This window comes from Stegastes partitus, unplaced genomic scaffold (assembly GCF_000690725.1).
Source record: "Stegastes partitus isolate 25-593 unplaced genomic scaffold, Stegastes_partitus-1.0.2 Scaffold399, whole genome shotgun sequence".
NCBI lineage: Eukaryota > Metazoa > Chordata > Actinopteri > Pomacentridae > Stegastes > Stegastes partitus.
This window is the reverse complement of record NW_007578130.1, coordinates 65,139-92,359: the sequence shown is the minus strand read 5'-3', so window position 1 is coordinate 92,359 and position 27,221 is coordinate 65,139. Positions and strand designations below refer to the sequence as shown.

Below are 27,221 nucleotides of genomic sequence, written 5' to 3'. Positions count from 1 at the left end.
CACGCTGCACGGGGAGAACATGGAGACTCCACGCAGGAAGATCCCGGGTGTCCTCACTGGGACGCCAACCGGCGACCTTCTAGCTGTGAGGTGATGGTGCTAACCTGCACAGGTCAAAATAGTGTCAGAGAGCGAAGTGCTCTGTTGGGATAGTACAGTACAATAAGGTCTTTATGATAAGATGGAGCTTGTTCATTAAGAAGGATTTTAAATTCTATCCTGAATTTTAACAGGGAGGTTGTACAGAAACATCACACAGACGCATGCACAAGTGAAATGAAACCTGATGCATCTACATTTAAAACAAATGCAAACAATCCGGATTCTAATTCAAATTCAGAACCTGCTTTGCAACAACAGTTCAGCTTCCTCATCCAGCTTCTGAACATCCTTTAATGCCAGTTGAAGCTGATGGTACAAACACTGACATTTTGGTTGATGGTGAAGCTACAATTTCAGCTCTAATGAAAATGTGTTCACCCCAACGTCGATTGTCTTCACTACAGTGGGAGTTTCTGGCGCCCTGTGACTGAGCCACGAGTCCAACAAACTAAAAAACAAATTGTACCTCTGATGTATTGTTTCTTACTGTTCCTGATGACGAGGCGCTGCAGGCTGTTCAGTGTTTACAACCTGTTCATGACTTTCGTTGTTGCTGGACAGTTTCAGATTCCCATCTTTCCCATAGCACATATTAAAGCGTTGCTAAAGACGAGCTTGTGCATCTGTTGTCTGCTGTGAGGCCTTTGCTGAGGTGCTGTTGTGTTGCTGCTGTTGATTCATCAGTATAAACATCTTGCTGCTGCTTTCGTACAACAACGAAACCAATTAGTTTTTAAAGACTTCTTGATTGTGGGACCTGAAGGGTGTGTTTTGCCAATTAAGTTGAGAAAAGACCAAAAACTCTATAAAAATTTCACGACGTTTCGCCTCAAATTAAAGTGTCGTACCCTCTGGCTCCACCTAGTGGCAGCTTTTCCTTCTCTTCCTCCTCCTCCTCCTCTCCTTTCTCCCCAGGTGGGCGTGGGAGGTGTGGACAGGTGCAGTGACATAAAAAAAAAACACATGAAAATTGACCCTTTTCCCTTCGAGGTATCTCATTTCAGCTGTTGGCTGACGTCGTCCCAAACTGTCCTACAGGTGAGAGGAGGTCACTACGTTTGGTCTCTGCTCTCCTTCAGCCTCTACCGGCCTGAGCCCTGTCTCCATGTTCAGGCCTTATCTTGTCCTAATGTGACTTTCTGATGGACAGGAGCTACTGTAGTAGGAGGAGCATAGGACAGAACAATACTGAGCAAACTAACGGTCTCCATATTGGTCCAGTCTGGCCCCTCACCCAGAAGACGATGAGAGAGGATCCTCAGAACTGATGCTGGCACTGTTTGCATGAACTGCTGCTCTGTTGGTGTCACTTCTCCAGATATCAGTAAACCTCATCACAACATCTGAGTCTCTGTGTTCGCCTCCTCATCCTCCAACAACCTCTGGTTTCCACGACAAATATGGCAGAAGTATGATCTCTGTGACTGGTTCCTGTCAGAACTCTGGCTGCAGCGTTTTGGATCAGCTGGAAGTTTTTAAGAGAATTATTGGGACATCCTGATAGGAAGATACGAGTCAGAATTTAATGCCAGTATTAGATATATTCATAATGGGGCCCTTTAAACACTGGCAGCATTATTATTCCTTCATCATTAACTGAACCAAACTGATCATATTGAATATATGTTGATTAAAAGTTTGCAGTTTACCCAATTACAGTACAGCTGAGGTTTTTGTTTTAACTAAAGTGTCTGTTAGGCCTAACTCTACAGAAGTGTCCTCCAGAGTCCCTTCTGGAGTTATTGGAGGTTCCTCCAGCAACCGCTTGTCTGACTTGAATACCCCCAAAGTTCTGAGAGGCTCTCCAGATTCTAAGAGAGGAGGAAACTGTTTTAACATGTGTGTATATAATACTCTCTCAGAAGCTGAAGAGCCTCAAGGAACTCTGGGGGAATTCAAAGAAACTTGCTTTGTGGGGTTTCTGGAGGAACCAGCTCGATTCAGGGCAGCGGTTCCTGCAGGAACCTCTAATAACTAAAAAAGGGGTTTCTGGAGAATTTTAACATGAAGAATCAGCTGGGTTCATTTCATAATAAACAACATGGCTGACAGTATTACAAACATTAAGACCAAGCTCATGAAAATAGGATTGTCATTTTATTATTAATAATGTTATTTCATCAGTTATTAATTTTCTTTATTCTTCTCCTAGCTTTTTTTTTTTTTTTAACCTCTTAAGACCTGGTGTCCACATGTGTGGGCATCACATTTTGGGTTATATTACTACAGTAGTTAATGTTTATTTTTTATTATTTTGTTATTGTTGTTTATTTACAATATTTTTTTACAAATATATTTTATTCTCTTTATATATTTAAATATATATATATTATTAATATTATATAATTTAATAATAAAAGAAAGTACCTATCAAACACGAGCTCAGGTCTTCAGAGGTTAGTGGTATTTGTCGCCCTCTACAGGTGAGCAGGTGCATTTCACTCTGCTGTTGACCCGGAAGTACATTGGCCTTCTCTCAGCTGCACGTGTGGAAGGTAAGCAAAGTCTGAAAACAGATGTAAGAAGGATTTTAGACGCAGATCTGTGTTTATTACCGGTCGATGTGGTTGTAAACCAGCTTGTAGGATCTGATGCGGAGACACAGAACATCCGGCTCGGTTCCGAAACTTTAAGGATATTCGGTTTGTTAAACAGTCGAGAAGAAGGAATCCGCGAATTTAAATCGATCCTGGTGAGCTGTAGAGTCAATCAACATAATGTCCGTGCGTTAGTTTACCGGCTCTGTGTCCTGGATTATAAACTATTGATCTTCTCTGAAACAGATTTAAAGGATCAGTTCGTGGATCGAATGCATCCAGATGTTTATATTTGTCATTCTGGTTATATTTTAAACCATCGTGACAGCTCACAGGATAACTACAAAAGAGATTGATTCTTTATTTTATATATAAAACTCATCCATGGATGTTTCCTGCAGCTGACCGAGGATGTCAGACTCAACACAGGAAACTATACATATAAACACACACACATATATACACATATAGAATAGAACTTTATATATACTATATTACTAAATGTTATGCCTGATTATGTGATAAACTGCAAACATTTCTTTGGTCACAGTTATCTAATTACAAGACATTTTCACAGATTCGTCCATGTTGTCAGTTCAGACGTGATCTTCTGTATATTTGTGCATCATGACTGTTTGATCCAGATAAAAACAGACGTACAGAAACCAACATTACAGCTTTAACACGAGGCCTGCAGGCAGAATTACATTTTCCTACGATGCTCATTTGCACTCGACTATGTCAGGACTCCGTCTTGACTTCCTGTCTCGTCTCGTCCTGTCCTGCAGCGTCCATCATGGGGAAGTCCAAGCAAACGGGAAACCACAAGAGTGACAAGAAGAAGAACATCGCAAAGACGTGGAAGACGAAACGCAGAACCAAAGATCTGGACCAGATCCACTCGGACATGAAGCCCGAGACGGCGGCCAAGCTGCTGCATCAGGAGGTGGACTACGACGTGACGGGATGTGCACAGCACTACTGCCTGCACTGCGCGTAGGTGTTTCTGTAGGTCCTCGTAGACGTCTGCAGCTGGACGGGTCGGCTTCATGTCTAACTGATCTTTCCAATACGTAACATACAGCGATTAGACTTCTTCTCATATGTGAATTAAGCAGCTGTACATCCTGCAGCACACGTCCTGACTGTGTTAGTGTCGGTGCTCATTAGAAGATGGAGACGAGCTGGATTCGCTGTAGAGGCCCACTGTTAGGAAGCATGTATATTTTCCCATAATGAGATTGGGTTTACTGTCACATTCAAACATTCACAACTGAGGAGCTGAAAAGTGAGAGGAACTGAGAAGCATTTAACATCCTTGTTAAAAAATAATGCTAAACGATTGTCATCAAATTAATTAATTTGTATACAATCTGCATGTGGCTTTTTAATGCGGTGAACCTTCATGTCTTGCAGGAGATATTTCGTGGACATGAGGTCGCTGAAGGAGCACTTCAAAACCAAAGTGCACAAAAAGCGGTGAGGCATCATGAGCCCCGTCTACGATAACCGATTAGCCGTTATATGTTTTGACTCTTTATCCTCACCGAGGCAGCTTTGTGAGTTTCTCACCTTTCTGCCTCCGTCCAGGTTGAAACAGCTCAGAGAGGAGCCCTACACTCAGGCTGAGGCGGAGAGAGCAGCAGGGATGGGCTCCTACATCCCTCCAAAGCCTGTGGAGGTGAAGACACAGCCGCTGGAGGAGGACATGGACTGAGCAGCGCCTGCTTTCATTCATGGACTGATTGACTCTACAACAGAGGCATTACCAGTGTGCTTCTGTTACTGTGCTGTTGTCACAAATCCCAGAAGCTTTGCTTGGTGCTTTTTGTGACAAGTGATGCTCGTTCTTCAGCCAGCTGTGATGTGGTTGTTTAACTTTAAATCCTGAAGACGCGTCCTTATTCTATATGGTCTAATGCAACGTACAGCGATGTAAATACGGAGTACAGAAGAACTGTGGGGAGGATAATAAACTATAACTGGTTTCAGTTGGTTGCGTGTATGCAGCAGTATGACTTTTTCTTCTTCTTTTTAAATACTGGATGCTTTTCCTCATCTTTGGTATTGTATTCTGTTGACTTCATTATTCATTTGATTAAAAGACATAGAATATCTGATGAGAGCTCTGCAACCAGGTTTACGTTTCTGTGCCTCTAAAGCCTCTTAAAGAAGAAACAGTCTGAGAAAAATACATCGTTTTGGTTGAACTGAACATGTTAAAACTGTGGGAGCCACACATTGAATTGGCTTCACTGTCCAGGCCACAGTGGTCAATAACGGCAGAGAGGCTGTGCTGTAGTTGGACGCCTCGAGTTCATGCCGTCACCATCAGATTATCATTATATAATTATCTCTGAGCTTCTCTGTTTCATATAACTTCACCTCTCTGGGTTGCCCACTGTCCTCTCCCCTACGAGCTGTCTCCCAACATAAAAATGAATTAATCTATAAAAGTTCAGACAATTAATTAATGCAGTGAGGTGATTAAGTAGATGTACTCGTGTACGTCATGACACATTTGAAGCCACAACTACTACTTTATAATCCGCTCTGTGTTTTAATGACGGCTGTAGTCACTTTTCAGATGAAGATTTTACATGTTGACATCTAATCTTATGAAGGTGTTGAATGAGTTGTTCTGGATGAGGCTACCCAGCAGCATGTAGATGATACAAACCTGCACTTTAATCATTTATAAAGTCTGCTTACACGCTCACACGTGTAGTTGATGTACTGGACATTTCATTGATAGTTTGCGGTGGTTTTACTGCTTCTCCTGAAGTTTCTTCCACCACTGGTTGGATTGTAGACATGTTATTAAGATGTTCTAGAAGAATAGAGCAGAAACAAACTATGAACTCTGCTGGTAGATTTTAAAGCACAAGTCACAAAATAATAATAATAATTATATTGGCACCCCCTCTGGCAGGGAAACATGTAATTGAGGCTTGCTAGCAGACATTCTTTGGATGAACGAGGCAGCGCTGCCACTTTAAATGTGGCCACTGTGCCAGTGCGCCAAGCTAGACAGAACCTAAGATACAACGTCCGGCGATCACTTTCAAAATAAAGCTGCCGGCGGTGTCGTTGCCAGTTAATGTAAAGTAGCTGAGAGTAAATTAACCTTAGGGGATGAAACAAAGCCGTATTATATATAGTGTCGTTTATGGGGATGTTGAATTTAGCTCTTGGTTTCGCCGCCTACGGTTAACATTCAACCGTTCTGCAACTAAAATAGTCATCAAGGAGATCAGATCAATTGTACTTACACACACCCCAAAAAATGCTTATAAAAACTAACAACAACGGTTTAATATTCTTTCCTAACTTCTGCGAGTAACACACGCAGAGCTGAAGTACGTATTTAGAATTAGTCAAACATCTGTGCTTTTATTTTTACGCACAAACGCCCAACATCCGGTCTATCCTGCGTGTGACTTCCGCGCTTGACGCCGTTAACCTCATCCATATGGTTCCACATTAGATGTGGGAAATAAGAACTGTGCGCTGCTAGCTAACGCTTCACAGCTGTTGCCAGCGGGGGTAACGGCCGGAAAAGACGCGCGGTGGCCGGCTACGGGACCAACCGGACTGTCGGTAGGTTCTTCGCACTTTAAGGAGAAAGTTTACGCTGAAGGATTACTGCTAGTAGCCCCCTGTTTTCTTGGACATTATCCGACCATCATGCCCTCGTCTAAATAGCTGCGGTGGAGGTCGAGGATGGCCGCAGACGTGGATAAAAGAAGCCCCGAGGAAGAGAGCAAGATCTGGCCGCAGAACGGTGCCCGGACCCCGGGCTCCGGATCGCGGACCTGCAGGGGGCTGTGGACCCTGCTGGTGGTCTGCGCGGTCCCTCTCCTCGCTGTCGGGATCAAGTACTACCAAGATGCCCAGCTGCTCAGACGTCATGTAAGACCCACATCTGTAGTCAGGCTCGGTTCGGCAGTGAGCTCAACTTAGTGGCTCAGAAACTTTGCTCTGACCCTCTGGTGCATTCAGTGACCTTCCACTAGAGTAACATCAGAGTTGGGATTTACAGTTATTGTCTTCAGTAGTTATTTTCCAGACATCAGTCGCCTTCCTGCAAGTTTTTTTTCCACCTCATGGGGTTTTATTAGAGGGCTGGGTCTTTCTCACAGCTGGTAAAACTCAAGCCCTTGTTCAAATCCTCACTTGTTTGCCTCCAGAGGGTCTCCAAGTTGTTCTCCCTCCCCCTCTGCCCCTCCATTGTGCAGGCCCTGATAGGCACGCATCAGCCTGAGTGCTAAGTCCTCTGACTGAGAGGCAGGAATCTGTAGCCTCTGGGCTGATCCTCACTGCTGATCCTGACTTCCTGCTCAGACACCAAAGTGCTGCGATATGCTTTAAAAACACATCGTACCTGCAGCAGCGTTTGTGCCGTCCTGGTTCAGACTCTGAAGGGTTTGTGGTTGACGTGATGTGAGGCTCTCTGTCCCAGATTTGATGCATTCAAAGTCCCTGAAGCGTGTGGAATGAAAGCAGCATCAGTCTGTGTGTTTTCTACAGGAGGAGAGCGTCAGGACTCTGGGCGCCGAGGGCCTTTTCCTCTTCTCCTCCCTGGACACCGACCGTGACCTCTATCTCAGCCCGGAGGAGTTCAAGCCCATCGCAGAGAAGCTCACAGGTGCGTCGTGTCGTACTTCTTCCTGCTGTTCTCATTGGTTGCCGTGTGACCCCTCGCTGACTGCGATTGTAATGACTTCCTGACAGGAATCACAGCCCCGGTGGACTTGGAGGAGGAGGTGATCCACGACCCCAACGGGGAGACTCTGACCTTGGAGGCCAGAATGCAGCCTCTGCTGCTCGACTCCATGACGAAGAGCAAGGACGGGTTCCTGGGGGTGAGAGAGCTTCAGACTCTACGTGGTTCCTTTATAACGCAGGTTTATTCTCCTTTTGTTTCTGTACAGGCTCAGCAGAGGACTGCTGGGAGTAAATCACACCAACTATACTTTACAGTTTATCAAGGGTTTTAAATACAGGCTGAGCAGATAAACCATCACAGCATAAACTCCACATACTCTGAGTCAATGTGGTTGTTCTTGGTCAATGTGGTGCTTCATGTTCTGTGACTCTCTGTGAATGCACCTCATTCAAACTCTGAAACACTGATCTCACGTCTCTGCTGGTGGTTTTTCCTCCTCCAGGTTTCTCACAGCTCTCTGAGTGGCCTGCGCTCTTGGAAGAGCCCAGCAGTGCCTTCTTCGTCGTTCTCTGCCGGCCAGTTCAGGGTGTTCCTGCCCCCAAAGAACAAGGTGGAGGTGGGAGACACGTGGTGGGTGATTCCCAGCGAGCTCAACATCTTCACCGGATACCTTCCCAACAACCGATACCACCCTCCCACACCGAAGGGCAAAGAGGTACCGGACTCATCCAGCCCGGTTTAGCTGCTGACTAGGTTTTGAGCTGTTTCTGATGCCGTGGTTCTCCTGCTGCAGGTTCTGATCCACTCCCTGTTGAGCATGTTCCACCCTCGTCCCTTCATCAAGTCCCGCTTCGCCCCGCAGGGCGCCGTCGCCTGCATTCGCGCCAGCAACGACTTTTACTACGACATCGTGTTCAGGTGAGTCAGACTTTAAAAACCCACAGAGCTGCTTTTTCATCTTTCAGCCCATCGACTACTAAATTATGCAGACGTTGCATTAGTGCTGACTGATGTGGAGAACATAGGAGGAATTTTAATTTTATGGTTCAGTCTGGCAGGCAGCCAGCAGGTCGATCAAGCCTCGTGTTCACCTCGTGTGTTAGTCCAGCGTCATGTCTTCATTGTGTTGTGCTGCCTGTTTATAAAAGTGTGACATGATTATGGGATGTTGGAGGAAAGTGTTTGTTAATGCAGGAAGCTGCCAAAGACACACTGTGGGTTTGTGTTTTCTCGTCACTGCAGCAGAGCTTCCTTCACTGTGAGAGTAACATGATGTACGCAGTGTAGAGCACTTTTAAAATGTTTGGTAATAACAAACCCCAATGCAGTGTTTGATCATCTGCTTTGTGAGTGTCAGCTGTAGTGTTAAGTATGGATGACTTTGACAGATGGAAGTTCCTGATCTGTGCTCAGGACCTTTGAGCTCCAGCCTCAGCAGCTCTTTCTCTTCTCGTCTGCAGGATTCATGCAGAGTTCCAGCTCAACGACGTCCCAGACTTTCCCTTCTGGTTCACTCCGGGCCAGTTCACCGGCAACGTTGTCCTCTCCAGAGACGCGTCCCACGTCCGCCACTTCCACCTCTACGTCCCCAGTGACAGGTAGACCGTCCTGCTGCATGCTTCCCCTCTCTGTACTGTGTGCAGGTTCTGCTCAGCGTGACCCGTCCTTCTGTGTTCAGGTCTCTGAACGTGGACATGGAGTGGCTCTACGGAGCCAGCGAGAGCAGCAACATGGAGGTGGACATCGGTTACCTGCCGCAGGTACAGCTGCAGTGACGCCGTTATATTTGTTCCTGTTCTTGTCGATGTGCAGCTACACAACGGGCCGTCGCTTAAGACAGAACAAATCCATCCAATGGGTTTTTGTTTCAGGCTTTTTCATCCTTAAATCTTTCTTCTTACTGTTTTTCTCACAACGTGCCCAAATATCAGACTGGTCTTAATCTAGTTTTAGTCTGTTTTTGCTCCTTCTTTCCTGCATTTTTAAAATTTGATGCAAATCTATGACAGCGTTTTGTTTGAAAGAGTCCTGCTGATAGAAGATTTGTTTGTTTCATTTCCATTTATTCACATTAAGCTCCTGTTTTTACTCCAATTTGTCCTTTAAATATTCAAATTATGTTTGATTGTGTTTACAGGCATTAAGTCATTTTTTCATTTTCATTTGAAGTTCATTTTCTAATGAGAGCGTGTGTTTGCAGTTGGAGCTGCAGTCCACCGGCCCGTCCACGCCGTCGGTCATCGTGGACGAGCAGGGCAACATCATCGACAGTCGGGACGGCAGCAGCGAACCGATCCAGTTCGTGTTCGAGGAGATCCACTGGACCTCAGAGATCAGTCAGCAAGAAGCCGCCCGCCGCCTGGAGGTCACCCTCTACCCTTTCAAGAAGGTGACGGCCTGTGATGAAGCGTGTTGCTCTCCACGCTGCTGGTCTGTCTGTGGTTCTGATTTATCGCTGTGCTCCTTCTCAGGTGTCCTACCTGCCCTTTTCAGAGGCTTTCGAGCGAGCCGAAGCAGAGAAGAAGCTCGTCCATTCCATCCTGCTTTGGGGAGCTTTAGATGATCAGTCCTGCTGAGGTGAGATCATTAACAATTAGCTAAATTCACACTATTGAATTCTGCGCTCTGAACTCTGAAGAGACGTTCAATAAATCCAGTTTCAGGCCGCCGGGTTTGGATCGGCCTGCAGACTACAGACACTTCAGACAGTTTAATTTGTTAAAGGATGAACACTGTCCTCCTCCTGCATGAGAAACGATGAATTCAAGAGTTAGAAAACGTGTTTCTGCTCATTTCAGACCTTTTCCTTTTAGACTACAGCCTGATTTTAACCAGAACAGGCCTGTGGTGTCTGATGTTAACATTTGATTTTTTAAACAGAACTTTATTTACCAATGAACAGAGAACTAAACAAACAACACGAACCATTTGACAGAAAACATGAGCTCAAAATGATGAATGTCTTTTGACAATTTTATATTCTATGTTAATTAAAAGATAAACAGTTTATCTAAAAAATAAAATCATAAAGGGGAAAAGAGAAGGAGCATCATTGTTGTAGTTTTATTGCTTTTCTTGATATTTATTTTATTTAATATTTTGATATGTTCTTAAATAGATAATTGAACCTTATTTGGTTTTACAGCCAGTCTACATTTGTGAATTAGAATCATTAAACTGATCAGGAATTCTTTATTTTGTGATCAAAGTAAGTTGTGACACTTTTACAATCAATTTTAGTTTTACACAACATATGAGTCTTAATTTGATTCTAACAATCAGCTGAACACGGACAGCGGAGACACAGACGACTGAAGGATTCGGTGTCTCATGTGAACATAACTGATGTAGAAGCTTCTGGATGAGATCAGGACTGAGGCTTTAAGGACTCGTCTCCAGTTTAGCTTCAGTTTGGATGAACTGCTCTTAAACATCTAACATTATTTCATTAGTGTCACTTCTAGTCGTGTACTGTGAGCGCTGTAGGTGATCATCTTCATCTCCTCGTCCTCCTCTCACCTCTGCAGGTTCGGGGCGAACTCTCCGGGAGACAGTCCTGGAAAGTTCGCCCGTCCTGGCGCTCCTCAACCAGAGCTTCATCAGCAGCTGGTCTCTGGTCAAAGAGCTGGAGAACATGCAGGTGATGTAGAGATCCACAGAAGCTCCACTGACTTTTCCTACAGCCATGTGTTCACGTTTCCTCTTTCACTCAGGCTGATGAGCAGAACCCTGCGTTGAGCGAAAAGGCCCGCCTGCACCTGGAGCAGTACAATTTCCCCGTGGAGATGATGGTGGCGCTGCCCAACGGAACCATTGTAAGGATTTCTGTCAGTGACGTCATGATGTGTAAGAATGTCAGGTTTAGTGTGAACTAGCAGCGGTTGGACGCTTTGGGTTCGCAGTAATTTAAGAGAGCTCAGGACCACGGGGATGCTGTAGGATTAAAAAAAACATGGCAGGTTCCACCGCTAACGATGTACACTGATGTAGAGAGAGATAGCTGCAGGCTGTAAATACAGAAGAAAGACAGGAGCAGCATCACCAGCTTGGCTAACATGAAGTTTTCTTGGTTATTAGTTGCACAGCCAGTCGTACTGTCGTCTTTACTGTATTTCTGAACAGTTAACTGTCTTCTGTAGTGAAATCAGTCCCAGTAAATTCTCCCACCCGCCTGGCTTTAGGTCCACCACATCAACGCCAACTTCTTCTTGGACCAAACGGCCATGAAGCCGGAGGAGGAAGCAGCAACCTTCAGCTTCTCCGGCGGCTTCGAGGACCCCTCCACATCCACTTACATCAGCTTCCTGAAAGAAGGGCTGGACCGAGCCCAGCAGTACCTCACACAGTAACATGTGTGTGTGTGTGTGGTGGAGCCTGAGCCGCTGAGGAAATGATAATCACTCCTCTGGGGAAGGATCCAAGATAAGGAAAACCCAACCAACAGTCATGTAGAGAAGCTTTTCTCTCCAGTGTTGGCAGCTGAGGAACGTTTTGCCTTCTGCCCTCTTTGCTACTATTTATTTGGACGTCTCTCTTGGTCAAGTTTTCTAACCAGTATTTGTATCGTGAGTAGGTCGTGTACATAACCCACAGGGAGGCTGTTCCTTCAGACATTATGCATATTTGAATGAAACACGAGGGCGTCGCACACGGAGCAGGAACACGTAGACCTTCTGCTTGTAGCTGCTGCTCAGCCTGTCGAGTCACTCCCGAGTGCTCGTGTCATTCCTACGACAAATCCCAAGTGCATCACAACACGGTCTAATATTCAGTACTCCTTTTTTCTTTATGTTGTGGTGTTGCATGTGCAATATTTTACGACCGGGTGTGTTTTCCTGCAGCCCACTTGGACCCAGAGTCGGTCCGGAGCCGCCGTTGCCTCCAGTTCAGCTTCAGCAGTTAGTGAAGACGTCGCCTGAAAGCTCTGGCCGAGCCGGGCGGCGCCTGATGTTCTCGCTGAGGCCGCTGGAGGGAAACGCCCTCCTCTGACTCACGGGCTGCAGGAACCACCAGACCGGACCGCGGCACATAAAACCATTAGTTCAGTTGTTTTCTTAGAGCTCCAGTTTGAAACCAAATGTTGAAATATTTTGCTTTTTTTTTTCTGTTCAGAGGAAGATGTGACACCAAAGAGCTTTTTTCTTTTTTAAATATATATAAACGCAGATAAAGTCCACATACGGCTTTTCCATGTTGCTCATATTTAAGTAATCAGTGGAACAAAATGGTTTTATCTTTGCTAAATACTATTATTATCTCTCAGGCTCCAGGTAAAAGTCATCTGTTTGGTCTTCAACAAGAGGAAATCTTTGTTTGAACCGATGTGGGCCTGCAGACCATCTCCCACCTCACACTTCATTCTCCTCTTTTCCAGTCAGAAGGAGAAAAATGTGTTTAAGTTCTAATTTCAGTTTTCAGTCTGAAACACAAGAACCCAGGGATCCAGAAAACTCACCTGAATCGGTCACTCTTAAGTTTTGCTCTTTCAGGTCCACGTGGAGCCTTCACAGGAGGAACACTGTTATTCTGTAACCTGCCAGTGCCATTTTTTCACAAAGTGAAATAAAACTTGTTTTGTTTTTTAAACCAGAATCCTGTCGTTCTTGGTTTCACGCAGCAAGAATCAAATATGCAAAAGTTTAAATTCACATTGTGCTGATTTTTATTAACTAATCTACAATCCTGTACAACGTAAGCAAAGTAAGAGCGAGTTCTAGATACAGCTGGACGACAAAACGGCACGAAGTTCACCTCCAGTGACCACAGGGACGCAGGAGTCGGGACTGGACATGAACGGAGATGAACTTCTAGTGTTCAGTTTTCATTTATGCAATCTGTCGGATCAAAATGATGAGTGGTTAAGAAAGGAGGAGAGTACCTGCCACACTGTACACGTGCAGTTTAGAAATCTGTTCATAATAAGACCTACGTGTGCTTCAACGTCCAGCATTAACAGAGCAGATAGGTGGAAGCGGGGACATGCAGTACCTACAAAGACACGTGTGAAGCTGTCCTCACATGATGGGACATCATGAGTTCGCTGATTCACATCCAGACAATAGTGCAGTCTCTGAGACTCGTAACCGACTCCATTCAAAAATGAGGATTCAGAGAATCCAGTTTCATAACAGTTCAGCTCCACTCACTCAGCAGAACTCAGCCGGGCTGCCAAAGCCACAGGAATGAGTCAAGCATGAAGCAGTCAGGACCCACACTGGGACAGCGAGCTGCTTAAGATTAGCCTTTTTCAGTTCACTGCAGTTCGCTAAAACCCACAGCACTTAATCGCACGGATAAATCCAGCAGTTTGTTTCTTTATATGGATGTTTTCATGAGATGACGGAGCAGCTGAGAGTCTTTTGCTCGGTGATAAACGCTGTCTTGATTAAAGCCGATGAGCAGAGACGTGGTCCGGTCCCTCAGCTGAACGTCCACACCTCCAGCTCCATGACTCGGAAGTCGTCGGTTTCTGAGAGGCAGCAGTTGTTGAAGGTGTAGCAGGGGCTGCTGCGGCCCAGGTACAGGTTCTCATCCACCCACAGGCCGAAGTGGCCGCTGAGGGCAAAAGACAGAGACGGCGGTCAGGGAGAGGAAATGGAGCCTTTTTCAGCTCGGTTAGAAAAGAACATCCATCATCTCTCTTTTTTTACACAACATGAGAATAAATCATGCAAGAGAGGAAATAAAAAATGCATTACCTGCCTCCACCGATAGCGAAGCAGTCCAAGTCTCCTTTAATGAAGAAGGAGTTCTCTCCAGTCCATCGGAAACACTGCAGAGACACAATCACACACAGTCACCACAGAACCATCAGAGCCCATTCCTGTGTTCGTACCATTAACTCTCACATGTAAAGAAGCATCACTCATACTGTGGTTGTGGGACGGTGTGGCGTTAATATAACTGATTCTCACTTTGCACAACATGCAGCATTCACAGGCTGTAGGAGACATTTAACGCAGAGCTAACACGGCAACAAGCTCAGACTTGCCGACCTTGAAGCGAGGATGCAGCATGAATAGAAAGGTTTCTCCGGTGCCGTAGAACGTCTCGCTGGGCCTCAGCGGGTGGGAGAGGAAGGCCCCGAATACCTGATGAGGGAAAGCCGCGGCACCAAAACGGCAATTAAAAAACTAAAAGACTGCAGCATGAAACCCATAATTAATATCTGAGCTGACAAACTGTGTCTTTACCTCGTCCAGTGCGTCTTTGATGACGATGAGCGCCGGAGAGTCGGTGGTGCTGAGTTTTCTGTAGAGGGACTTGAGGCTGGCGCCGTGACGGGACGTGCTGTAGGCCAGCTGCCATGTGTGGCCGACGGTCCGGGGAGGAAGCTCCTTACACAGCTGGAGGAAGGAGGAGAGAATTAAAGAAGATAAAGGACATCGAATGCAGGTTACAGACTGTAGAGCCCATCTGTGTGTACATCAGAAATACTCCAGAACTATGAAGTTAACATAAAAAATGTACTTCTGTCTAAATTAAATAGAAGCTGCAGCACACAGACTACTTCTGATGTGGACATTTCCATCCATCATCTCTACACCTTCATCCTCACTGGGGTTATGGGGGGCGGAGCCTATCCCAGCTGACTCAGGGTGAAGGCAGGTTCACCTGGACAGGTAACCAGTCTATCACAGGGCTGCACTTAGAGACAGACAACCAAGCACACTCACATTCACACCTACGGACAATTTACAATCACCAATTAACCTCAGCATGTTTCTGGACTGTGGGAGGAAGCCGGAGAACCCGGAGAGAACCCACGCTGCACGGGGAGAACATAGAGACGCGAACCGACGACCTTCTAGCTGCAAGGCGACGGTGCTACCAACTGCACCACCTTGCAGCTCTAAAAAATGCTCCAGAACTACAAAGTTAACATGAAAAATGTGCTTATTTCTAAATTAAACAGAGGCTGCAGCACACAGACAGCTTCTGATGTGGAAATGTGATGTTAAATATTGACTGGCAGCACCTCCTGGCTGTTGAGCGTGTTGGTATATGATTGAATGCGAGGAGCAGAGCAGGTGATAATGAATAATGTCTGACTTACTTCTCTGACATGTGAGGCCTCCAAAATGTGGCTGCTCTCAACAATACTACTGAGTCCTTCAGGATCCCGGTCGACCACCAGGGTCGGCTTCTCTCTGCTCTCTTCCATCAGCACCATCTGCAAAATAAAAGAAAAACACATTTACAAACCGAGAGCATGAAGAAGCAGGAGAACTCTCTCCTGTCCTCGTCAGGGCTCAAGCGTTTGGCTCTGCTGCATCTCCAGGCAGGTGTGTCCACAAACGAGCGCACCTGTTGCTCTCTCTGCCGTCTGACGCTCCGACTCACCTCCCAGTCATCTCCGGAGCCGCGGTGCCTCTGGGACAGCTCCTCTTCATCCTCCTCCTCCTCCTCCTCCTCTTTGTCCTCGATGAGTACAAACTCCTCTTCGTCACGGTCGGCCTCCCCGTCCTCCTCCTCCCCTCCCTCCAGTATGCACAGGTCGGGCCGGCAGTGCTTCAAGTAGGCGTACAGCTCGTCGGCGCTGCAGCGGGAGAAGAATGCAGTGAGAGATGTCGTAATGACAAACAGCGCTTACAGCTGTGTCAACACGGTGGCAAACGAGAAACCTGCACCAGCGTTTGCATTATCAATGCTCAGTTCTGCCTTTGACAGCGTGGTGCGCTCATTAAGGGAAGGAAAAGTTTAGAAGCTTCTTGAACTTCAATGGTTTGAAGTTTTCTTTTGGAAAAACGGTGACTTTAGAAGAGCTGAAGAGTCGCCTGCTTCAAACAGAAGTCACCGTTTACTGGAGCAAAAGTGGCTCAAAAGCAAAACTCCTGCATTTAAATTAGATTCTAATCACACATCAGACGTGTCACTGCATCACTGATCATCATTATTAAAGTATTAATATGTCATCAAGGCAGCTCCTTTATAGAGAACTAGTTATTTAAATATAAAGAACGCTCTTTCTAAATAAACTGAACAGCAACCAGCAGCTGACTTGAAAGTACAAAGTCTAAACCAGCATGAAATATTCATGCACGATACTCAAATATTGAGTATTTACATGAAACTGCATTGGAGTACACCAGTAAACAGTCGTTGTTTGGCCCTCTCACGGCTTTCATTAATCTGTAACCGGCTGAATTCTTTTGTGTTCTAACTGAGGTCCACGTGTCCGTCGTGTTTACTCAGAGACGACAAACAAGTCAACATTTAACTGAAGAGACCAGTTTTAGCGTCGTGCTAATGAGCTGCTCCAGTGGATGTCGGGTCTTTTATCTGTTTGCTGTACTTTCAGATCTCTGAACATTTCAAGGGAGGCAATAGATGATTTTCTTTTTTTTAATATGTGACTTTAATGCACCGTTCACACGAGTTAATTTAACAAAGTGGGACTTTAATGTCGTTGTTATGCAAAAATAAGTCGACGGCCTGCATGAAACGGGCCCGTTCAGCACCGCGACACCAAATAAACAGTCGTGTGACGCCTTCTGTGGATCTGGAAGTTAATTTAGAGAATAATGAGCCAGAAATTATAATCAAGTGTTCGTCTAAGCGGGACGGTTTCTCTGTGTGTTTATTTAATAGATGAAATACACGATCACAGAGGCTAAAATATAACGATGGTGATTATTTAGAGGAGTGAACTAATAAATATCTGCGTTTAAGAAAAGGTCGTATGGGTCATTTGGATCCTGTGACTCGGTGACTAGACGGTCAGCTTTGATCAGGTCTGTGAGCCACTCCGCCGCCCACGACACTCAGATCACAAGATGCACCGAAAACAAAGAGTCTGAAGGAAAAGAAACGCCTGCGAGGATGATCTCACACACAGGAGGTGAGAATCAGGTGATGATGAAACTTAGTGAAGACCTGTGGCTTATTTCTTAATGCTTCCTGTGACAACCAGCTCGGTTTGTTGTGGCTTACAGTGAATCTACAGGTGGACCGAAGATCAGCAACAATCTTAGTTTTCTCAGATGTGTTGCGATTATTTGGTGGGAGAGGAATTTGGGGAGCGTGGAAGTCAGATTAGAAGCTCACCACGGATGACATCATCAGTGTTACATTAGCTTGGTTTGAAGACTTCATTATAAACTCCATTTATTTGTTGGTACGAGTGAAGTTGGTGCTGATGTGCAGTGATCCATGAGCCATCCTCAGGTGGAAAGATCAAAACATATTTTATCCTGTGCTGCACATGAGTTTGTTCTCTGTTTCTTTAAAGCCCTTTAACAGGACCTCCTTTCTCTGCCGTCAGCTACCTTTCTTGAGACAGGGTGAGCCAGGCGTCCCTCCTGGTCGAGGTCTTAGCCGAGCCCAGCTGCAGACCTCCAGCAGACTTCTTCTTCCCTGCAGACGGCTGAACCCGCAGCCGCACAAACATCAGAGTCCCGGGACTACCTGCTGACGACCGGCGAGGAACTATGAAACGCACAAAGGTCGACTCACAGTAAAGAAAATGTAAACAAGAAAGAAACGCATCTCCCAGACAGACACGGCTCATACCTGCAGTCTGACTCTTCACAGAGGACTTCTCTGTGTCTCCAGCGTGCAGCAGGTCGATGTTCACTTTGCTCGCCGCCTCTTGACCTCCACAGCAGAAGGTGGCGGCGCTGCTCAGTACTGCCACCCCCAGGCCGCCCACAGACGCCTCCGACAGCACCTCCAGAGGGCTGCCGTCCAGCTCCTTTTCCACCTCGGCCATGTCTCTGCTCTCCGGCTCCTCGTCTTCAGGAGCCTCCTTGGTCAGGCTCAGAGCCAGACTGGATAAATCCGACGGAGCCGCAGACACCAGAGCTGGAACCGACTCCCCCTTGTGGTTTGGGAGGCCGCCTGCTCGCCCTTTGGCAGCTTTCAACTTTTGGAAAATTTTCTTTCCTTTTCTCCTACAATTACAAGAAAAAAAAACCCCCAACATGTTTACTGCATTTCATGTGATGTGAGTGTGGTGTGGTGAGAGCGAATCGCTGCTGACCTCTGCTGGGAGGTGTTGAAGTGAACATGGGAGATGTCGGAGAAGAAGGAGACGGACGCCAGATTGTCTACGGAGAACGACAGCAGGTATTCTTCACAGCCGTGTTCCTTCACCAGAGGATGCGTCTTACACGGGTCGAAGAAGATCTTATTGGACGTCACCAGCAGGATGCCTGAAACCACGCCCTGAGAGAAAACACTGCTATCAGGGTACAAACGTCCACAAAACTGAGATCAGACGAGTTCTAGAGTCCTGTGACATGCTTCCCCTCCCTCCTGCTGATCTGCCTGATCTCCCTCGGTATCTGCCTCCTCCCAACAGGTGTGGCTGCTCAGTGATTACCTGTAAAGGGGAGGGAACTTTTGGTAGGGACTGTGTGACCTTATGTTGGTATTTTCAGTTTTTTTTTCTTTTCCTGGTGGGTCCAGTAGTTTAGTTTTCGTGGCTTTATTGCTATTATTGAGGATTTGGCCTGTTTATGTTAGGGTTGGGCTGCACGGTGGCTCGGTGGTTAGCACCGTTAGCGCCTCACAGCTAGAAGGTCGCCGGTTGGCGTCCCGGTGAGGACACCCGGGATCTTCCTGCGTGGAGTCTCCATGTTCTCCCCGTGCAGCGTGGGTTCTCTCCGGGTTCTCCGGCTTCCTCCCACAGTCCAGAAACATGCTGAGGTTAATTGGTGATTGTAAATTGTCCGTAGGTGTGAATGTGAGTGTGCTTGGTTGTCTGTCTCTAAGTGTAGCCCTGTGATAGACTGGTTACCTGTCCAGGTGAACCTGCCTTCACCCTGAGTCAGCTGGGATAGACTCCGCCCCCCATGACCCTAGTGAGGATGAAGGTGTAGAGATGATGGATGGATGTTCAGGTTGAGGGGAGAACCCTGCTCCGATGGCCCCATGTGGGCTAGATGGTGGTGGCTCTCATTGTTCTGTTCTTTTCGACTGGCCCACCAGTACTTGGTTAGTTTGGGAGGGGTTTTATTGAGCTAATGTTTTTCTAGATTCTCTGTCTTTAAATCGGTCACATTTCCTGTCTACCTTTTTTCTTTGCAGCCTATTTAATTGTGTTTGGTCTCTTTGGTTCGGGCTGGTTCAGGGGATGGTGACTGTCCCACCTTGCGGTCGGTGATGTAGCGGCAGAACAGCTTGAGGTACGGCGTGGCCTCCGGTCCTTCCCCCTGACAGCACTCCGGCGGCAGAGCCAACAAGCAGAGCTGTCCGTCGGGCATCGGCACCGCCTCCACATCCTGGCACAGGACAAAAACCTGCTGGTTACAGCTCGTCAACAGTTGCTTCGTTTTATTTAGTTTTTATGGTAGTAAACCAGATAGATTTGGAGTTTTATCTGTTGGTCAGACAACACATTTAAATCAGTCAGCTCAGGTTGTTGGACATGGAGATGGGCGTTTCCTTTTACTGCTTTACAACGTTTTATGGAGGTTTCAGCCTGAGATAAAACTGCAATATACAAATCAAGAAAGAATTCCAGAAACGTAATAACTTCTTCTTTCTGTTCTCACAGATCTCCACTTATATGTGCAGGAAAGATTTAAATTAAAGTCAAACGTGTGAGTTTGATTATTATTCACAGGATTTCTGGCCAAACACAAAGCACAGATTTTTACCCTGGATTCGTTAAACCGAAGCTGCTCTCCTTCCTGTAAAGTTTTGTTGCTTGTTTCCATAGCAACGCGTTCTGTTCGTCTGATTCACTTCCAAATCTCACGTTTTTCTCACCGCGGCTAATAACCGTCTAATAACTGGATCCCATTAAGATGAAGGGCCAGCAGAGTGATAGCATCAGCTTTATTACCACAACATTATCTCCTTCAGCTTCTTTTCATGCAATTTATTGTTTAATTGGCTGTGAAGCACCTGCTCGAATGCGCCGCTACGGATCCCGAGGCTTCCGATTCCTTAATCAGATAGAAGTTAAAGTGCCAGAGTTTCAAAATGCTCCGTTACTAATCACAGCTCTGCAATGAACGTCTGACTGAAAGTACAGAAGTACTGTCAGCAATACAGCCGAAGAGTCGACGTAAAAGCACTCATTCTGCAGGAAAACGTCCCCTCAGAGTGATAGATGACTACCGACAAGGCTACGGATTATTAGTACGATATATATTCAGTATTAATAATGAGGAAGGAGACATATTCAACATGCTTGTTCGACCGTGAAGATAAAAAAAAATAATGCGTTTTAGTGACTGAAGGTAAACTGAAACTCACTCCGGCTTTCAGGTTAAATCTCAAGGCTCATGTTTTATCCAGATCAGACCTTAAATAAATTAAATAAAGAATCCATAACTGGATTCTCTCCAACATGGCCCAACGTTTACTCAATACAACAGGTTCTGCTGCACATTCGGGCTGTTTTACGGAGAGAAATCGGTCTCAATACGGGAGGCGAATGCACGTAATCTACAAGTAAACACCAAGAAACCAAATTATTATTATCATTATTATTTAATCCATATGCATTCAGCTTTAAGTTTATGTATCGGGTCAGATTTTGAAAAGCTTCCTGCAAATAAGAACCTCTAAAGATATTTGAGAAGTTTAGAAGTTGTTGGACGTGTGTGTGATCAGATCAGGTTACATGAGTGTGTGTGTGCACCTGCAACTTTAACACTGTTGGATCCACAAACGTATGTTTAGGAGCTGGTGGAAACGTCTGAATGTTATCGTGTGTTTACTACATTCACTGACTCCTGCATTTGTGCCTGATGAAGGAGAAGCACCCAAACAGTACCAATAACACGATCCAGTCTGGAAGAGGAACAACAGTCTGTCCTCTGTTCTATAGATATCACATTATTATGTGTGAGAAGCAGCTTTAACAGTGTTTTTAGAATTAGTTCGCTGAGTCGACTGGTTTCTGAGGAGTCATGAGATCATACAACAAGTCATCAGAAAACTAACATGGCAGATGAAAACACAAGCTCTGCTACACTAATAATCATGTATTTAAGCTTTTTTCTAATATCTGACTTGAACTATTTGAACTATTGATGTGAAATAATGGAACAGTTTGACCTCTAAACATAAAAGAAACCCTCAGAGGAGACGTCTGCAGCTACACACACTGTTTATTCTATTGTTCTAATTTGTCAGAAGTTGAAATGGTTATAAAACCCTGGACTAACGTTAATGATGCGTTCCTTCAGCTCATCCGATGTTTTATGTACAATCTAATTAAAAACGGCCACCTGAGGCCTATTGCTCTGTTTAATTTAGTGATTTTACTGATTGTTAATGTTGTTTCTTTTAACAGATTTCTGTCTGTACGGTGTCCCTGAGTGCAGAGCTAGCTCTCAATCTCAACATGAACATGATGAGGTAACGACAAAATAGGTGAAATATTTACTTGATTTTGAGTCTAAAGTATAAAACTGCTCAAAAAGACTCAACAGATCAGATCGGTCCATGACGATGGGTTATCTCCACCACTGCTCCTAAACACAACAACATTCATGCCTTCTAACACACAGCCACAATGTTCTTCAGCTTACCAGCAGTTTGTCGTACTCTGCCTCCGGTGAGGGCGACTGAGGCTGAGCAGCGAGCGTATCCGAACCGTCCTGATCTGCTTCCGCCTCTGGCTTCCTTTTAGGATCAGAGTCGGAGTCCACCTCTGGGTGAGACGATCCTTGTCCAGTGGAAGTGTTTTTCCCCTTCGGCACGACCAGCTGCTTCAGAGTGGAAGCCATGATAAGAATAGCTGTGACATTGACATGGACACAGAGTGCAGCCCAGTGACAGGAGGGATCACTTCCTCTTTCTACAGGCTGCACTTCCTCACCTCACTCTGTTTGTAGTCACATCTTGGCTCCACAACACATGAGGGTTGTGGATCAGCAGTTGGACAGTTTTACAGCCACAAAACACCAATCAGTGAGTAAAGAGCCTGATCCTGCTCGTGACAAGAGCTTTTGGTGAGAATAGGTTCAAGGTGGAGCAAAAAGAAAAAACCTTCAGCTGAACTCACGCAGAGGGGAGAACTTGTTTTGCATTGCAAATCAGCAGCAGCAGCTGCTGCACCATTTCCATCTTTATACTCTGACAATCAACACGCCAACTGTGTGAGTCACATGTCAGGAGCTGTCATGTGCTGCTTACACTCTTACCTCTCTGGGGATGAGGGCAGCAGACGAGGAGGAGGGCGGCTGTGTGGAGGTGTGGGAAGGACGGTGGCCCATTTTGCTCTCCTCCGCCGAGGATCCAGCGACACTGTTGAACTTAGATGAGACGCTGAACACCGTGTCTCCGGGGAGACCCTGTAGGACAAACACAAACAAAAAAAACCATCAAAACCGTCTTGATCAGCGTGTTTAGATCTGATCACAACGTTTTCTGTGCATAAGACAAGATATCATCCATCCATCATCTCTACACCTTCATCCTCACCAGGGTCATGGGGGGCGGAGCCTATCCCAGCTGACTCAGGGTGAAGGCAGGTTCACCTGGACAGGTAACCAGTCTATCACAGGGCTACACTTAGAGACAGACAACCAAGCACACTCACATTCACACCTACGGACAATTTACAATCACCAATTAACCTCAGCATGTTTCTGGACTGTGGGAGGAAGCCGGAGAACCCGGAGAGAACCCACGCTGCACGGGGAGAACATGGAGACTCCACGCAGGAAGATCCCGGGTGTCCTCACCGGGACGCCAACCGGCGACCTTCTAGCTGTGAGGCGACGGTGCTAACCACTGAGACACCTGCAGCCCCAGATATCGTGCATCCATCTTCAAAACCATCACTCCACCAACATCCTCTAAGTCATGCAAAAGGGAACTATTTTCCTTTTTTGTGTAGAAAAGCAGTTTAACATAGTTTAATAAACACCCTCTGCTTCCATCAGGTCAAACATTTAGGACTCTGATGAGATCTGATGTGAACAAAATGTCTGATTGTTGAGATCATCACGCTGACACTGTGGGCGTCGAGCATCACAACTGTCATCCACTGACAGATGGATCCATTGACCCAAATTAGATTACTGCCGCCCAACAGATTATGCGACCACAGAGAGCCGCCGTGCTTCTGAGTGTGTGGGAGTGAGCCTGTGGATGTGTCTTAGGTCATTTTCAACATCACTCTGAAGGACAGCCCTCCAAATATTAGAAGATGATTCAACAGCAACACAAAATATGAGTTTGTCGTTTCAAATTCTGCATCACGACAGATGTGACGCCGTTTAACAGCACATCTGATTTTAACATTAAAACAAGAGATGCTGATAGTGTAAGAAGAAGAAAATAAGACTAAAGTAAGTTAAAAAATATCATAAACGAGGATTATAGTGTGAATAAGAGCTCTCAATAAGCACTGACGCCTCCTCCAGATGTAAGATAACAGCCCTGTATCACAGCAGGCAGAAAATCAACACTTCCTTAACTCAGAATTAAAAGCTTAGTGATAAAAGTAACAGCCAAGCTGACAAATACCTTAAAATAAATGTCTGGCAATACATTCCTCCTGGTGTATTTGTTGCAGAAGCTCTTAAACAGGCTCTGCTTCCCCATAGCGTCCGCTCTGACACTCAGCTCTCCGCTGAACCTTGGACGTTCTTTATCGAATTCACTCAAGACCATAAATTATGTAACCAATTATCAGCTGCTAAGTGCCTCCTCTGGCGTACCCCATCTCATGTTACATAAATGCAGCAATAAATCCACATCTGGCAGCCTCTCTCTCTCTTACCTGTCCCCACAGCTGGACTCCTCACTGCCACAACAAGTCAAATAAAGTCTGTAGAGTCAAAAAGAAAAACCCACATGTGACTCACCCTGCTGCCTGCGCTGTCATCTGACGCTGCACCCACATGCTCTTTTGTCACTACGGCATTGTTTAGATCCCACGAAGTCCCTGTGAGGAGAAACAAACACATGACAGAGCACCGTGAGCACAGCGGAGGTATGAGGAAGCAGCACCTTGACTTCCTTACAGGATTACTGCACAGCTCACAGCATTCCCGTCTGCATGGAAACGACTTCATGCAAATTGCAAAGAGGCTCCGAATTATAAAATGTGAGTTCAAGCACCGTTTCGCTTCCACATGATAAAAACAGCCTGAGGACATCAAACACGGCACCTTGCAGGTAGTACTGCCGCAGCTTGGGGTTCCTGATGTGGGGGATGTGGTTGAGAGGCCGACCCACCACGGGCTGGCGCTGGCTGCCGGCCTCCTGCATGGCCCGGGCGTGAGGCTGGGACTCCCAGGGCCGCTTGGCGAACTGCGGAGGCTGAGTGACGCCGGCAGGCAGCTTGGATCCCAACCTGAGAGACGGATTTTTACACCATTATATTACTGCTGTGCATCATTTAAACAGGCTTCATATGAACACATAAGAGTCCCTCCCTGTAGAGCCTTAGGTTCTACACTTCCTTGGAGCATATGTACGTTTTCTCTAACCCTCAGAAAGTCCTCAGCGGACACATCTGACAGCAGCGTTCGTTATAATCTGGAGTTGTGTGTCTCTGTTTTAATCCACTAACTCATGAGAACAATAACAGGCCCTTTGATCCACAGCGAACAAAGAACTATTGATTGGTGCAGCTTTACAAATCAGCAAAAATCCACTTAATACTAGAACACACACGGTGTTGTAATTATTGTTTTGGAGCAGTAAAATCAATACCTACAAATACAACAAGACAAATCAGAATATGAACGCCTGCTGGAGGCCGACGGTTCGTCTGGTGACAGTCTGAGGTTATGTCTGAATCTGTGGCAGAGAATTAACAACTGAATATTTGTTTGACCTCATTAATCCAGTTAAGTTTGACTCTAAAAAACAAAAAGGATCTTAAATGCTTCATTGAAATCACATGATGGCAGCTTCATAGGATTAATTCAGTGACTGTGAAGCAGCTGCTGGGTTTGTTGACACAGTCTGAAGTTTAAATGGATAGATAGAAAGATATGGAGCTAATTCAGTTCATTCAATGAACATATACGAGATAATCCATTAATTATCACAGACGGCAGAGAAAAGCAGCAAATGCACACATTTCAAAAGCTGGGATTTTTTCAGTAATCGAGACGGTTTCGAATTAATTTTCTGTCGATCCAATAATCTTTTCAGTTTGACAATAAAATAATTCTGGTCTAAACATCCACTTCTTGACTTTCTGCAGCAGCACAGTGTTCATTCAGACTTCCTACAATAATCCTGATTATTTTTATTTCATCCAAATGCCAAGAATCCACACTCAGTTAGAAGTGTGGATTCCCCCTTTAGCAGCAGGACTTTGTTGTTTAGAGTATTTAGTAACAGAACAGAGCCGCGCTCAGTCTGATGCCAGTTATTTATAGGGGAGTAGGAGTCGTCTGTGCAGCGCCTGTTCCTGGCGAGATGCTGCTGCTCTCACCCACACGAGTCCGTCAGTGACAGTCCACGGAACCAGCTGACGGAAGTGTGCATTTACACTGATTCTAAATCATCCTCTGATCAAAGACTCGATTGCAGCGAGCTTAAATCTGATCACATGTCTGCTTTCTCTCCAGTAATCCACACATTTCCAGGCCTGACCTGGTCTTCACGTTGCCAAAGTAGCTGGTCCTGGTCTTGTCCCTCTTGGGCTCGTGGTCCATGGCTCCTAAAGTCTCGGGCCTCCTCACGGACTGAGCCATGTTGGTGTTTTTTCTCCTTGTTAGTCTGAGGCTGGCAGCGGGGGCAGATGCAGAGGGACGAGGGGCTCAGCTGGCATCCTTCCTCCTCCTTTTATTCCCCATGCCTACCTCTCGGCCCAGTTACAGCACCTACACAGGACGGCAAGCAAGTCATACAACGTGGGCTGATTTCACAAGCATCCACAGAGAGGAGGAGAGCCTGATGCACCTGCAGACACATGACCCTGTGAGGAAGTGAGCCAGACACTCAGCAGGATAATGGACTGACATCAACCAGAACCATCAGAGTGTAAAAGTTGTCAACAGGAGCTTGTGGCAAAGGGCTGCTGACCAGGTTTGGGTCATTCTGCACTTGTGTGGCTCCAGATTTCCCATTTCTGTAATAATGTTAATAGAATATCACTAATTATGCATCAGATGCTGTATTTCTGGGCTCTTGGCAGCACACAGCTGTGTTTAGACATCATGGCACAGGAATGCATGACAGCTACAGGGTGCAGAAGCCTGATTCCTGCAGCCCTTCACATCCCTGTGGGGGGGTGGTGGCGATTTGTCTGTCATGTCTGAATTAGCAGCACAACAGGGTTAGCTTAGCTCTGTCTAGGAAACATTGCTCAGTCACACGGCAAAGAAAAGAGAAGATAACAATCTGCCTCCTGAGGATGACGAGAGGATGCAGTTGGTGGAGGAAGTGAGCGTTTCAGACGACATCTCAGAATGATCGAGACACAGCAGAGAAATAATTGCATCAGCAGCAGCAGCAGCAGCAGATGAGGCGGAGATGGAGGCTGACAGCAGCGGCAGGTAAACAGAGGCACTGACCTGCGCGTTATCCAGGGATGCAGACGGGTGTCGGTCAGAGGAGCGGCTCTTCATATTGCAGTGTTATGATATCACTGCAGACAACACGAACAAGTTCAGTGTTGACGCTCCGCCCTGCGTCCGAAGAGCCGCCGAGCAGATCCGCAGATACGCGACGAGATGGTTCCCCTCCGGCGGCCGGCGAAGTGGCAGGTAGTGGGGAGGGAGTCATCTTGTGTCCTCAGATGTATTCACACCATCCATTAAAGAAAAGACAAAACTCACAACAGGCACTCAGATTACTAGAAACTGGAAAAAGTAATAATGAATAAAAATGTGCTAAATTATAATTTAGTGAATTAAAGAAGGGTTTGGGTTACAAACAGCTGTCACTGAAATAAGGTGAAATTGACAAAAACTAATAATAAATAACATTTTAATGAAAATCATTACATTGCGTTTGGATTGTGGTTAAAAAAAAACAGACAA

The 27,221-nt window shown here is 45.9% G+C and overlaps 3 protein-coding genes across 5 annotated transcripts; 2 read left to right on the top strand and 1 right to left on the bottom strand.

Annotated features, from left to right (window-relative positions):
- Positions 1-2,546: 2,546 nt before the first annotated feature.
- On the top strand, positions 2,547-4,644 carry znf593 (zinc finger protein 593). Of its 2 annotated transcripts, none has more exons than XM_008285371.1 (4): positions 2,547-2,597; positions 3,428-3,635; positions 4,056-4,118; positions 4,230-4,644. In XM_008285371.1, the coding sequence occupies exons 2-4, from the start codon at positions 3,436-3,438 to the stop codon at positions 4,354-4,356; spliced, it is 390 nt and encodes a 129-aa protein (XP_008283593.1). In that variant the 5' UTR covers positions 2,547-2,597; positions 3,428-3,435; the 3' UTR covers positions 4,357-4,644. The 2 variants fall into 2 exon arrangements, with proteins under 2 accessions (XP_008283593.1, XP_008283594.1); XM_008285372.1 differs by lacking the exon at positions 2,547-2,597 and adding an exon at positions 2,619-2,794.
- Positions 4,645-6,128: 1,484 nt separating this feature from the next.
- On the top strand, positions 6,129-12,891 carry selenon (selenoprotein N). The gene is given in 12 exon segments (XM_008285370.1): positions 6,129-6,551; positions 7,170-7,287; positions 7,374-7,504; positions 7,811-8,023; positions 8,102-8,226; positions 8,769-8,906; positions 8,987-9,068; positions 9,509-9,697; positions 9,780-9,885; positions 10,836-10,948; positions 11,022-11,123; positions 11,490-12,891. Coding segments are annotated over 12 exon segments (1,674 nt in total). The 5' UTR covers positions 6,129-6,362; the 3' UTR covers positions 11,658-12,891.
- A 55-nt stretch (positions 12,892-12,946) lies between these two features.
- On the bottom strand, positions 12,947-26,839 carry LOC103359824 (nuclear receptor coactivator 7). Of its 2 annotated transcripts, none has more exons than XM_008285368.1 (16): positions 26,754-26,839; positions 25,831-26,060; positions 24,390-24,574; positions 24,084-24,163; positions 22,413-22,562; positions 21,798-21,977; positions 19,401-19,532; positions 18,290-18,474; positions 17,821-18,200; positions 17,577-17,736; positions 15,652-15,847; positions 15,365-15,481; positions 14,502-14,654; positions 14,304-14,399; positions 14,007-14,080; positions 12,947-13,863 (listed from the first exon to the last, which is right to left on the bottom strand). In XM_008285368.1, exons 2-16 carry the CDS (start codon positions 25,929-25,931, stop codon positions 13,728-13,730), a joined length of 2,325 nt encoding a protein of 774 aa, XP_008283590.1. In that variant the 5' UTR covers positions 25,932-26,060; positions 26,754-26,839; the 3' UTR covers positions 12,947-13,727. The 2 variants fall into 2 exon arrangements, with proteins under 2 accessions (XP_008283590.1, XP_008283591.1); XM_008285369.1 differs by having other exon boundaries at positions 21,798-21,974.
- Between the last annotated feature and the right edge of the window lie 382 nt (positions 26,840-27,221).

Excerpts from the sequence above, each read along its gene's own strand:
- znf593 (XM_008285371.1), top strand. The coding sequence starts at position 3,436 with ATGGGGAAGTCCAAGCAAACGGGAAACCACAAGAGTGACAAGAAGAAG. Across the intron at positions 3,636-4,055 it reads CACTACTGCCTGCACTGCGC|GAGATATTTCGTGGACATGA; the intron begins GTAGGTGTTTCT and ends CATGTCTTGCAG. Across the intron at positions 4,119-4,229 it reads ACCAAAGTGCACAAAAAGCG|GTTGAAACAGCTCAGAGAGG; the intron begins GTGAGGCATCAT and ends GCCTCCGTCCAG.
- LOC103359824 (XM_008285368.1), bottom strand. The coding sequence starts at position 25,931 with ATGGCTCAGTCCGTGAGGAGGCCCGAGACTTTAGGAGCCATGGACCAC. Across the intron at positions 24,575-25,830 it reads TTTGGCAACGTGAAGACCAG|GTTGGGATCCAAGCTGCCTG; the intron begins GTCAGGCCTGGA and ends TCCGTCTCTCAG. Across the intron at positions 18,201-18,289 it reads TTCAACACCTCCCAGCAGAG|GAGAAAAGGAAAGAAAATTT; the intron begins GTCAGCAGCGAT and ends TTGTAATTGTAG.